Source organism: Phyllopteryx taeniolatus, chromosome 8 (genome assembly GCF_024500385.1).
Source record: "Phyllopteryx taeniolatus isolate TA_2022b chromosome 8, UOR_Ptae_1.2, whole genome shotgun sequence".
Classification (NCBI taxonomy): domain Eukaryota; kingdom Metazoa; phylum Chordata; class Actinopteri; order Syngnathiformes; family Syngnathidae; genus Phyllopteryx; species Phyllopteryx taeniolatus.
The window spans coordinates 10,462,493-10,475,070 of NC_084509.1; the positions used below are offsets into that span (position 1 = coordinate 10,462,493).

The 12,578-nt window shown below is 41.8% G+C and overlaps 1 protein-coding gene and 1 long non-coding RNA gene across 3 annotated transcripts in view; one reads left to right on the plus strand and one right to left on the minus strand.

Moving 5' to 3' along the window:
- The window catches only part of LOC133481816 (uncharacterized), a 28,909-nt gene extending 20,670 nt beyond the window's left edge, over positions 1–8,239 (plus strand). The window contains exon 3 of the long non-coding RNA XR_009789621.1: positions 4,151–8,239. This is a non-coding gene — a long non-coding RNA (uncharacterized LOC133481816). The remainder of the gene's footprint in view (positions 1–4,150) is intronic.
- Positions 1–9,966, minus strand: part of LOC133481813 (neprilysin-like) — a 75,394-nt gene extending 65,428 nt beyond the window's left edge. For both annotated transcript variants that reach the window (XM_061780954.1, XM_061780953.1), the window contains exon 1: positions 9,596–9,966. In XM_061780954.1, coding sequence (XP_061636938.1) covers positions 9,596–9,638 — 43 coding nt within the window. In that variant the 5' untranslated portion in view covers positions 9,639–9,966. The remainder of the gene's footprint in view (positions 1–9,595) is intronic.
- Between the last annotated feature and the right edge of the window lie 2,612 nt (positions 9,967–12,578).

The window sequence follows — 12,578 nt, forward strand, 5'->3', positions numbered from 1 at the left end:
ACGCTCGTGTTGAATAAAAGAGAGACAAACAAGGAAATTAATTCAAACATCCTGTGCAATCTGCCCGGCTGTGGAGGAGGAGTCAGAGGATGAGGAGGTCGGATCTTTTTGACTTTATTTTCTCGTCTGGAGGCAAAACACATAACGGTGACCGCCAGGCGTCCCGCAGCTGCAGTGAAACAGTGTGTGTGTGTACATGTCAGCGTCAGTGCACATTGTTCCGCCTCTCCATCCTGATTCATTGCGTGCCAAGAAATGAAATGCAGATGCAATGAAGTTTATACAAACAGAACAGTGAAGACCCGGTGAGGGAATGTGCAGAAAGAAAGACAACTATGGAGGTGGTGTAGAAACCAAGTGGGACACTGACAGGCAGTAAATCATGTTTAAAGGCGACTGCCTCACACTGAGCTGAGGCATGTACGGTATGGGTGTTACGGGCCAATCAGGGCATGTCACTCATCCAACATCACCCAAACTCGCCAATGTGTTTTTACATAGGAATTGCATACATTGGAACCTCCAAAGTGGAAAACAATCTAATCAACTGTGAAGCCGGTAGACTTCCAAATTCTTGCAATTTAAAAAGATTATTCCCTATACTAATTCATGTAATGTGAAGTAATTTGTTCCAGTCTCAAACCAGTGCAGTCAAAAAACCTTTATAAACATTTACATTTTAACATTCATAACTAAATATGAAAAGTTCATGTTCAAGGTAACCAGTGTATTGTAAAACAAAGTAAAACGAAATAAAGTAAAACTGCTCACCATAAGTAGACAGCTTATGCCTGCCGCACACCAAACGATGCGGCCGATCTTAACTGAGGTGTCGCACCATGTGCGGGGTCAAGCAACTAGTTTTCATGAGTGACCACTTTCGGCCACTAGTTTTACCAAATTTGAATTGCAGGTTAACAGCGTGTCAAAAATTTAAAAATTATACCAAAAAATACAACTATATATAATCAGAATCATATAATATAGTTTATATATATATATGTATATATATATATATATATATATATATATATATAATATATAGTTTCGCTGTAATATATATATAGTTTTGCAGTAATACTCAACTATCAACTATAGTTACAATTTCATGTTTTCCTGTGGCGAGCAAGCAAAGCGTGGAGAGTCTCTGTTACTGTCATGGTCTGTGTTTTGGTTTGGGTTGTGTTTAGTTTTGTTCAATGTTTTCCTGTGTTCCATGTTTGTTGTGTGCTCATTAGGTTGTTGTGTCCACCTGTTCTCGTCTACTTTGTGTCGACCAATCAGCTCTCTCCAGCCACTTGTCTTGTCCAGGTGTTCCTCGTTGTCTCGTCAATTTGTTTGTATTTAGTTCCCTGGTTTCTTTCAGTTCTTGTCGGTTCACTGTCGTTGTCACATGTCTTGCCATGTCATAGTCGCCAGTTGTTTTCATCATTGTGATTAAATATTATTATTTTGAGATTCGCGCACTCCTGCCTTGCCTCCCTGCTTCCCTGCAATTGGGTCCACCATGTTCTTGCCTTGCGTTCCTCGCCTTCGCCCTAACCACGTACGTGACAGTTACCGAAATGTACGGCGTACAGTAGTTACTGAATGGAGCGACTGATTTCAGCTAGCAGCCTCTCAAAAATATCCACACGTTCCCCTTTCACCCCATGTTTTTGTGGTTTAATAATAAAATAATACACTACAGAATATAGGCGGCACTACAGGCCGACTGGTTAGAGCGTCTGCCTCACAGTTCTGAGGACCGGGGTTCAATCCCCGCCCCACCTGTGTGGAGTTTGTATGTTCTCCCCGTGCCTGCGTGTGTTTTCTCCGGGCACTCCGGTTTCCTCCCACATCCCAAAAACATGCGTGGTAGGTTAATTGACAACTCTAAATTACCCGTAGGTGCAAATGTGAGTGCGAATGATTGTTTCTTTGTATGTGCCCTACGATTGGCTGGCAACCATTTCAAGGTGCACCCTGCCTCCTGCCCGATGATAGCTGGGATAGGCTCCAGCACGACGGCGACCCTAGTGGGGAGAAGCAGCTCAGAAAATGGATGGATGGACTACAGAATATTGTATGTGGAGCCCCAAGCTCCAATACATGGTCGTAGTTTTGCGGTTGCAGCACGTCAGCCGATGTGGGTGCTCAATCGCTTGGTATGCGCGTCTGAGTCGCCAACTGTCATTTTTTTCGCGATTGTCCACTTCAATCCCATTCAGTGACGTTGCTCGGTGTGTGGCGGGCCTTTAATGTAACTGTTAAAATGTGCCGTTTGTTTGTCCACTTAACTGATGTTCACTTACAGACATGTGGATACATGTTAACATCTGCTGTGTAAAATCAATTTGTATATGTGATTGATAATTCATTCATGTGGGGGCATCACAAAAAAACAGTAAAACAAAACACAGATCATCCTTTACATGCTCATGTGATTTGCTGACATCTCACTTGACAATACTGTAAACTGACAAGTTCTGTCTGGCCCACAAATATTACAGACTACTAAATTAGGAATACTGAAGTAGTAGAATCTGGGGCTGCCAAGATAATGGTGGAAATACTACCCTCTTTTCTACAGGCCAGTGTGTCATTTGAAGTCGTTATTGGGTGACTGCTACGGGGCAAGCGTCAACAAACTACCGTCAAACATTAGTCACATCATTTGTAAGACTTTGTTTTTTACACAGACCCCAGCAGGATATCTTGTATATACTGTAATTGTAAGGTGAATTAAGTTAACTTTAAGAGCATAAATATGAAAGAAAACCTACACTAAAAATGTCATTGGTCTTATGTACAGTTAAAAGTAAATTGTCCAGTTTAAAACATGACAGAGATGCAGGGTAGCAAACGTAACTTACCAGGATATTCAACAGTTGGGGGGGTGAGAAAACAACCATACTAGTCTTGGACTGGGCCACAATCGGGTAAAATGAATCATGTAATCATGTTAATGAGACATGGAGGTTAAAAACAACCAATCAATGAGGAGGAAAGCAAAACAAAGTGAGTCCACGGAGGACTGATCAGCAAGGTTTACGGCAATGTATGTTTTATCACGCTGGTGGTTTTATTTAAGGAGACCCCAAACTTTCCACGCTCCCTCTGTTTCTTTTTCTATGGCCGTCTCTCCCAAAATATCCAAAACATAATCACTCCCCGTGTCTCGTGGGACCTCGGCAACCCCTTCAAAATTAAAGCCATCATTCATCACGACACCTAAAAAACACCCATACGCCCCTCCCAACATACACACACACTCACACACCCATAACACAGACAGAGCGTTTTACAGGCTAAATCATTGCGAGCCATGAACATGTCATGCACTTAATTGAGGAGTCCTAATAAGCACAGGAATGTGCCCTAGTTTAACTTTAAATAACACCTTTTATGGCACATGTGGCTTTTAGCGCCTGCTGACTAATACGAATCACGTTCGCCAAGGAACGGTAATGGGAACATTTTGGGAAGTTTGGCCACATGATCTCTGTCGCATTAGCAGAGTGGAATATACAGTATATGGTAGATTCCAAGAAAGCCATGGTGCAATTTATGTCAAGTTAATGGAGGGAGGTCAGAAAGAGGCGAGATGTGGCAGAGAATACATCTTGTGACCAAAAGGGCAAGCACGGGTTCAATTCCCTGGAAGAGCTCTCCAGCAAATGACTCCTCGCATTTACGGTTGAGGTGAGCAAGACACTTAACCGTCAAGCTGAGGTATGTGATTGTGTAATGGGTTACGTGCAGAGGTCATATATCAATAAAAGAAATGTCGTAGAGAATTTTTGTCCAAGAACAACCAGTAAAAATGTGATTTCTTACCTTTTTAATAGTTTCACATACACAATGACATTGTCAAAATAATCTCCGTTTACCCTGACCTGCCAAAACAAATGAAAATGCTGTAACATGCATACAAGGACAGTAGATGGGAATGGCATCCTTTGAATATCCTTTGTCGACACAAATGTGAATAAGGGCTTCAGCACAACTGCCACTACAGGACTGTGTTCCGCCATTACAGTTTTGATTGTGAAGTACTCATCCCAGACTGCCTATGGCATTTTTATTTATTGGCATACTAAACGGTCTTTGCGATGTGGTTGTTTTAAAAATGTGTAATTTATCTTTTGTTTCATGTTTATTTTGACAGTGAGCTTCAACTGGGAATGGCAAGCGTCTTTTTTGAAGATTTTGAAGCAGCCCGCGACCCAAGTGAGGATAAGCGGTAAAGAAAATGAATGGATGGAAAATTTTAATTTGAATGTGGACAGCAACACTGCCGTCTCGTGGATGGAGGGAGGACCTTCCCACACGTTTGATTTTTTTTTCAACTTGAAACTGTTACGTTTGTCTCAAAAAGAAATGTGCGAGCCTGCTGATCCACAAATGCACCTCCAACAATTCACAACCCAAATTTAATATTTACAAATGATAAGTCCTGATAAATGTAAACACAACATTAAAAAAAACACGTGTAAATCACTAATATATTTGTGGATTTGAAAAACACACTTGTGAATTGCGGCTATACAACGCCAATTCCAATGAAATTGAGACGTTGTGTTAAACATAAATAATAACAGAATACCGTATTTTCACGACCCTAAGACACACCGTATTAAAAGGCGCAGTCTCAGTTACGGGGTCGAGTTCTGTATTTAACACAGAACTAAGGCGCACCGTATTATTGAGCGCAGGCATGGTAAAACATACGCTAGCTAAAAACATACGGTAGCATGCATGCACGCTAAAACAATGTTTATAAAAAGGCAGCGGGAGCAAAACTGAGTTCAGTTGTACTTTATTGAAGTAATTCATAATGTACTCACGTTATTTTTTGATCAATCCTCATCCACAAATCCATCAAACTCTTCATGTTCTGTATCCGAAATGAGCAGCTGGGCAAGTTCTCAATCAAACACGCCAGGTTCGAGTCAGTCTCGTTGCCGTACGGCTCCTCAGAAATGATGCCGGCTTTTACCAAGCAGACACGTTAGCCCAAGCATCCACAATCCATTCACAAATTGTGGCGTAACTCGCCGGGCGCTGCCTCCTAGTCTTAGTAAAGCTGTGTTTGCCATCTGTCATCCATGACTCCCACGCCACTCGCAACTTCATTTTGAACGCCCTGTTGAGAACAATGTCCAGCGGAGTTCCTTCGTCAAGCCTCCCGGAATGATGGCAAGCTCCGAGTTATTGCACTCAGTCGAATGGTGACTGTAGAGACGCTTCTCCCGGCTGTTCTTTGCTCATTAATCCATTGCTCGAGTTGGTCTTCCAACTCGGGCCACCTCGCCTTGTTTTCACGTTTTGTTTTTCTTTTTTTTCCACGGAAACTCAGCTTCGTCTTCTTGACTTGGCGAAGCTCGTTTTCCTGCTTCCTCTACTTGCGAACCATGAATTTGTTGATCTTGAATTCTCTCGCGGTTGCTCGATTCCCATGTTCCTCCGCGTAGCTAATAGCTTGCAGTTTAAACTGTGATTTGTAAACGTGTCTCTTCGTCTCTAAGCCAAACCGATGTTGTTTTGCACAATGCACATACCGGCACTATATACCTACAGGGGGCGTGCCTTTAGCGTCCTCATTCACGCACACCCTTCCCCCTTTACACCCGCATTCCGTCCTCAGCCACGTCCGCTTTTCCTCTGTATAAGCAGTGTGTCATGTGTGTGTGTGTTCCGGGTTTTGTCTTCCCCCCTGTTTCACACACACCTGCTCAGTGAGCATCTTCACCACCTGTGCCTCGTTCAACCTAATTACCCCTTGTATTTAACCTCGTGTCTCATTCCCTCTCGTTGCCAGTTCGTTGTACCTTGTCGTCGCGTTCCAGCATTCCTTGTTTCCACGTCACAGACTCAGTAAGACTTGACCCTGTTCCGATTATCGACCTTGCCTCCTTGCCTCATGTTTTTGGATACTGTTGCCTTTCTTGGATTGCCTTGGATTGCCTGCCTGTGTACCGACCTATGCCCTAAACCTCTCTTTTTGGAAACTGTCCATTTGTTTTGGAGTCGTGCATTTTTGGGTCCTATCCTCTGTTCCGTTCATGACACAGTGTGTCGGCAGGAAATGCTCCCAGTCAGTCAAGCGGAGCGCTCATCACATAACAACATTTATAGATTTTGGAACTCGGTGCACACATAAGGCACGCTGCATTATAAGGCGCCCCGTCCATTTTGGAGAAAATTTAAGACTTTTAAGTGCGCCTTATGGTCATGAAAATACGGTACAATGATTTGCAAATCATGTTCAACCTATATTTAATTGAACACACTACAAATACAAGATATTTCATGTTCAAACTGATCAACTTTATTGTTTTGAGCAAATAATCATTAACTTTGAATTTTATGGCTGCAACACATTCCAAAAAAGCTTGGACAGGTGGCAAAAAAGACTGGGAAAGTTGAGGAATGCTCATCAAACACCTGTTTGGAACACCCCACAGGTGAACAGGCTAATTGGGAACAGGTGGGTGCCGTGATTGGGTATAAAAGGAGCTTCCCTGAATTGCTCAGTCATTCACAAGCAAAGATGGGGCGAAGTTCACCTCTTTGTGAACAAGTGCGTGAGAAAGTAGTCAAACAGTTTAAGGACAATGTTCCTCGACGTACAATTGCAAGGGATTTAGGGATTTCCCCATCTACGGTCCATAATATAATCAAAAGGTTCAGAGAATCTGGAGAAATCACTGCATGTAAGCGGCAAGGCCGAAAACCAACATTGAATGCCCGTGACCTTCGATCCCTCAGGCGGCACTGCATCAAAAACTGACATCAATGTGTAAAGGATATCACCACATGGGCTCAGGAACACTTCAGAAAACCAATGTCAGTAAATACAGTTCGGCGCGACATCCGTAAGTGCAACTTGAAACTCTACTACCTACAAAGCTTCAACAATTAGTGTCCTCAGTTCCCAAACGTTTATTGAATGTTGTTAAAAGAAAAGGTGATGTAACACAGTGGTAAACATGACCCTGTCCCAGCTTTTTGGAACGTGTTGCAGCCATAAAATTCTAAGTTAATGATTATTTATTAAAAACAACAAAGTTTATCAGTTTGAACATTAAATATCTTGTCTTTGTAGTGTATTCAATTAAATATAGGTTGAACATGATTTGCAAATCATTGCATTCTGTTTTTATTTATGTTTAACACAACGTCCCAACTTCATTGGAATTGGGGTTGTATTTGTGGATTTGAAAAACAAGTGCAAATAATTTTGAGACATATCTCTCCCCATACGGATCGCACCAAGCTGGGCATTCTGGGGCAGCGACGGTGTGTCCTTGCAGATGAATCTTTTACTAGCATTGTATGTTCTTTTAGTAATTTTAATAAACTGTCATTTATTTCTGTACTTTGTTTTGAAATGTCTTTGCTCTTTGTTTTTAAATGTTTTTCAATGCACAGTACTTTTAATCATGTAAAACACATTGACTTACCTTGTGCATGAAATGCACCTTGCCTTACCTTTCACACCCCTAACGCTTTAACTCTTGCACACCTCCATGTAACTTTTTTGAAAGAGGAGGGGAAACTATGTTATTATTATGTATGATTATTGTTATTATTATTCGTATTATTATAAGTTTGTCCGTGTCTATATGTGCCCTGCGACTGACTGGCGACCAGTTCAGGCTGTGGTCCGCCTTTTACCCGAAGTCAGCTGGGATAGTCTCCAGCGCCCCGCGAGCCTAACCAGGATAAGCGGTGTTGAAAATGGATGGATTGTTTATTATTATTATCAACCAGCCATTACACGTTTAATCTTTGCCTCACCCATCAAAGCACTGGCGCACCCCCAAGCATGTGTGCGCTGGGAATCCATGCTGTAGGTGGGATATGGGATACCCACTGCCTCAATCTACAAGTACTTTCCACTAAAACAGCAGCTCTGCCACCCCATATAAAATTTTAATATATCCTCGCACCTTCTCACACTTTCAATCTTGCGCACCCGATGAGGGCACTGAAATGTTCATTTTATGAGGAAAAAGACACTACGCGAAAGAAAACCAACATAAATGATACCATTACACTTTTAATCTTGGCTACACCCCCAAGAGTGTGCGTGGACCTCAGTTTGGGAATGCCCACTGCCCCATTCTATAAGTAATTTCCACTAGAACAGCAGATCTGCCGCAGTATAAAACTTTAACTATGTCCTCGCACCTTACAGTATCTCATTTGAAACATTGAACTATAAACAAAATTTTACATTTCCACAAAGCGTTAAGCAATAAAGATGAAATACAGTATATGTAATTGTTTAAGTGTGCGTGTGCAACACTTTGGTCATCCATGCTCTAGGGCAGCCATGGGCAAGCCTTTGTGCTGAAGGGCCAAATTTGAGTTTTAAAACGGGCCAGGTCATTGAGAGAAAAGTAAAATGTAAAATATCCATGGCTTTGGGTGGAATCCTCGCATCTCCAAAACCATCACATTTCAGGAAACAAAAACAACAGTATGTTTGATGAGCCAATAACATTACATCGTACAACGTATAAGAGAGTACTTTAGATTGGTCAATAAATTGTAAAAATAACAGAAACACCTGGAGATCAATAGTACCAATTTCTGGCAAAATATTAAATTGACAAAATTTGGACATAGGTTTTGGCCCGATGCCAGCGATATGTAAAACACTTTGTTTTAAGAATAAAATGTATTCTCATTTTAATTTCCTCCATTTTCTATAGCCCCTCATTACGGTCTAGGGTCCCAGACTGGTCCTGGTCACCAACCAATCGCAGGACAACCTTTAGACAACCATTCACACTCACATTCCCACCTAAGGACAATTTAGAGTCTTCAATTCATTTAACATACGCATGTTTTGGGGAATGTTAGAGGAAGCCGCCGAACCCAGAGAAAACGTACACAAGCACAGTGAGAACAAATTCTATCCAGGAAGGCCAGATTTGAACCCCCAACCTCAGAGCTGTGAGGCAGACATGTTAACCACAGTGACTCCCTGGTTTTAATGGTACTATCTATTTAATTATATTTAATGAATAAATATAAAATAAATGTGACATGTACAGGGGGGGGGGTTCATTTTACTAATATTTAATTGTATTATTTATAATAAATCAACTAAGCAGTTATTTAATTCAATCAGATACATTGGAATTAACCAATGATGATGGGGGGTGGGGGGGGGGGGGGGGCTAAATTATTCGACAAATATTTCAGTACTCTTTATAATATAAATGCTTGGTGGGATACTATTGTACAAGCAATTCCCTCTAGAAAAGCAGATCTTTATAAATCTTTCAATATGCCCCCGCACCCTTTTTGACAAAATATCTCATTTGAAAAACATAACTGTATACTAAATTTGACATTTCCCCAAAGCTTGACATAACAAAGGTGAAAAGTTTATTCATGCAATCAAATTAAAAAGAACACGCAAAGTGGAGTGGTTCTACACGACTCGGCTGCAGCACACATGGTCACAACTCCTGTTGCACGTCGTCAACTCTCGTGGCGTTTTTTTGTTGTTGTTATTTTATTTTTTTGGCATGAATCAACTGGTGCACACGCCGCCTCGTGTCACACAATAGACGTTAACGGTGGCACAACTTACCGGACGTGTCGGGGAATTTGGCGACGATGCTATAAACTGGCATCCCATCCGCTCGTTAAACATCCATCATATCCACTCAGGAGGAGGCGGCGTAAAGTGCAGGTTCGCTCGTCTCGGTCTGGGAAGCTCCACCAAGCGCAGACTCCCGCCTCTCTCGCCTTCCCTCGCAGCTACTGCGCACACGCATGCACACGCGCGCACGTGAGCATGCACACGCGCGCCCGGAAACTCCACTATCTGCTCCCGACAAGCATGTCACGCATCCGGACAGGAGAACGGGATGGATGCATGGAAATGATCCATCGGACTCCTGCGCATGCGGTGCAAGTGGTCAGGTGTGAGGTGTGCACATGGCGCCTGCTCCACTTGGAAGCCCCCCACCCCTGAGCCGATGAAGCGCTCAAAGGCTGGGAAGTACGGTGGCCCAGACGAATTGACAAAATGACAAAATGTACAATAAATGGAACTTTTATAAGCGCAGTAAAAAAAAGAAATCTCACCAGACCTGTCACAAGTCCTCAGTCTCTTAAGGGGAGCAATTATTATCAGCCTACGTATATATTTTGGATTATCCTATATTCGTGGAGAATTGACACATGTAATCATCACATTAAATTAAACCAATAGCAAATGTGACCAGCTATAGCTTACAAAACCAGTCCTCATCATTTATGCAATGAATTATAGAAACACCCGCGACCCCAATGACGATAATAAGCAGAGTAGTAGTGAACCCCAAATTCAGCCTGGGAATTAGAGATGGAGAGACCGAAAGGTTTTTGGTTCTTCCTGCCACGTGGCGAGACCCCCAAACACAAACCCCAATTCCAATGATGCTGTGTAATGTTTATAAAAACAGAATACAATGATTTGAAAATCATTTTCAACCCAAAGACAAGATCAAACTGATCAACTTTATTGTTTTGTTTTGGGTTGTTGTTGTTGTTTTTTTTTGGGTTTTTTTCAAATATTCACTTATTTAGAATTTGATGCCTGCAACACGTTCCCAAAAAGCTGGGACAGGGGTAACAAAAGACTGGGAAAGTTGAGGAAGGCTAAAAAAAAAAATTTTTTAAACCACCTGTTTGGAAGGTTCCACAGGTGACCAGGTTACGTGTCATGATTGGGTATAAAAGGAGCATCCCCGAAAGGCTCAGATGTTCACAAGCACGGATGGGGTGAGGCTCACCTCTGTTGTGGTAGAATCTAAAGAGAGTCTAATGAAGTTGTCGACCATCGAGGATGTCATAGTGACTCCTGAGTCTCCTGCCTTATTAAAAGTGGTACAAACATTTTACCATTGCACTGCCATTGAATCCAAAAAAAGATGTAGCCCATAGGTGACATTCACACTGCAATCAACCAAACCAACTACTTCTGACTTCTATAGCTATATATTTAATACTTTTTTTTTTTTTTTTAAGTTTAACAACACAAAATGGTGATTTAGTAGCTCAGGGAACAAAGTCCAGGAAGCCTGATGTAACCTCCTTCCTTAGCACAATCTTTGGTGCCCTTTTCTCCACTGAAAAGATCGGTTATCTTTGCACATTTGGCTGCACCTTGCTACAACATTTTTTCTTTTCTTTCATCTTAGCTTTTTTGAACTATCCATTTCCTTCTTAACTGCCGTCTTTCTTCTCGACATGGATTTCCTCACCTTTCTGACATGTAAAACTGAGCTGAGCCTAAGTGCAGAGGGGGTGTGATGACCTCACGGCTAGTTTGCTGCTTAAATTGTTGGGTCGTACACCAGTGAAAGTCCGAGCATAAAAGCATTAACAAGCATAGCAGGCCGCAGACTGTAATTCTTGTATCTGACACTGACTCGGGCCAAGTCACTTGGCCAGTCGTGTGTACACTGCAACTCCGTGCCATGCTTGTTGTGGCTTTGTTGACATTATACAGGCTACTAACTATAGTATGTGTCGACCTGTATGAGTTGAATAGTAGACTGTACTTAATGTTTTGTTTATAGATGGTGTTGTGTATTGGCTAATGCATAGAAATTAGGGCTTACTTAAAAACAAGGCAAAAAAAATAAAAATAAAAATAAATAAAAATCATAAAACACTGGACCTTGTCAGCCTGGAAGGGACCAGCTGTTCAGGACTTCAGGATCCACAAATTACTTGAATTTACAGCATATTAGATGTAACGCCAGAAGATGATGATTGACCTATAAATTAAAGAAAATCTAATGCATATCAAAGAAGGTGACGTAAACTAGCATAAGTAAGTTACCCATGTTACTCCCCCTGATGCTAAATGCTAATCTTATCAAATGCTAATGCTTATCTCGAGTTACATAAACGAACACTTAACCTGCCAGTCATGATGACGCTATCTTTAGCAGGTAGACACCAAAGCTGAAGGTTCATTACGAATCCAGATGTCATCCATTTCTACCCCTCTAGACTTTGGCAGGCTTTCAAATTTTCTCCCAAAGTAGGACGGAAAGTAAATGAGGTCGTTTCATGTGTCTGGATACTGTAGCTCTGGAACTTTGTCCTCCGTTATGGCTGACTCAGTAGACGTAAAAAGCACGCCAGGTGCTTTATACGGGTCGGTTATGTTTAGTTTTGGGTGGTATCATTCAATATCTGTGATTAAAATGTGCCATTCATTTTAGCTGCTACTTCTTTTGCCAGCATGGCAGTGTAACCGACACTGGTCATGTGACGTCCGGAGCTCTACAGACATGTAGGGGACGTCGCTTAGACCAATGAGGCCGTGATAGGCTGTTGCAGTGTAGATTTTCATCAACCAAACAAAATTGTTTCTTTATCTTTTTAATGTCTTAGTGATAAAGAACTCAACCTTAGTATTTCTTAAAACAAAAATAGCCACTATGATAAAATTGAATAAAAATGACTGTACATTAAAAAAAATTCGATTCGTTTTTAGAGTTCTGTGCCTCAAGCATTTTATGGGTTGGGCCAGGCCCCCAAGGCCCGCCCATAGCGACAGGTGTGTGCCTCAC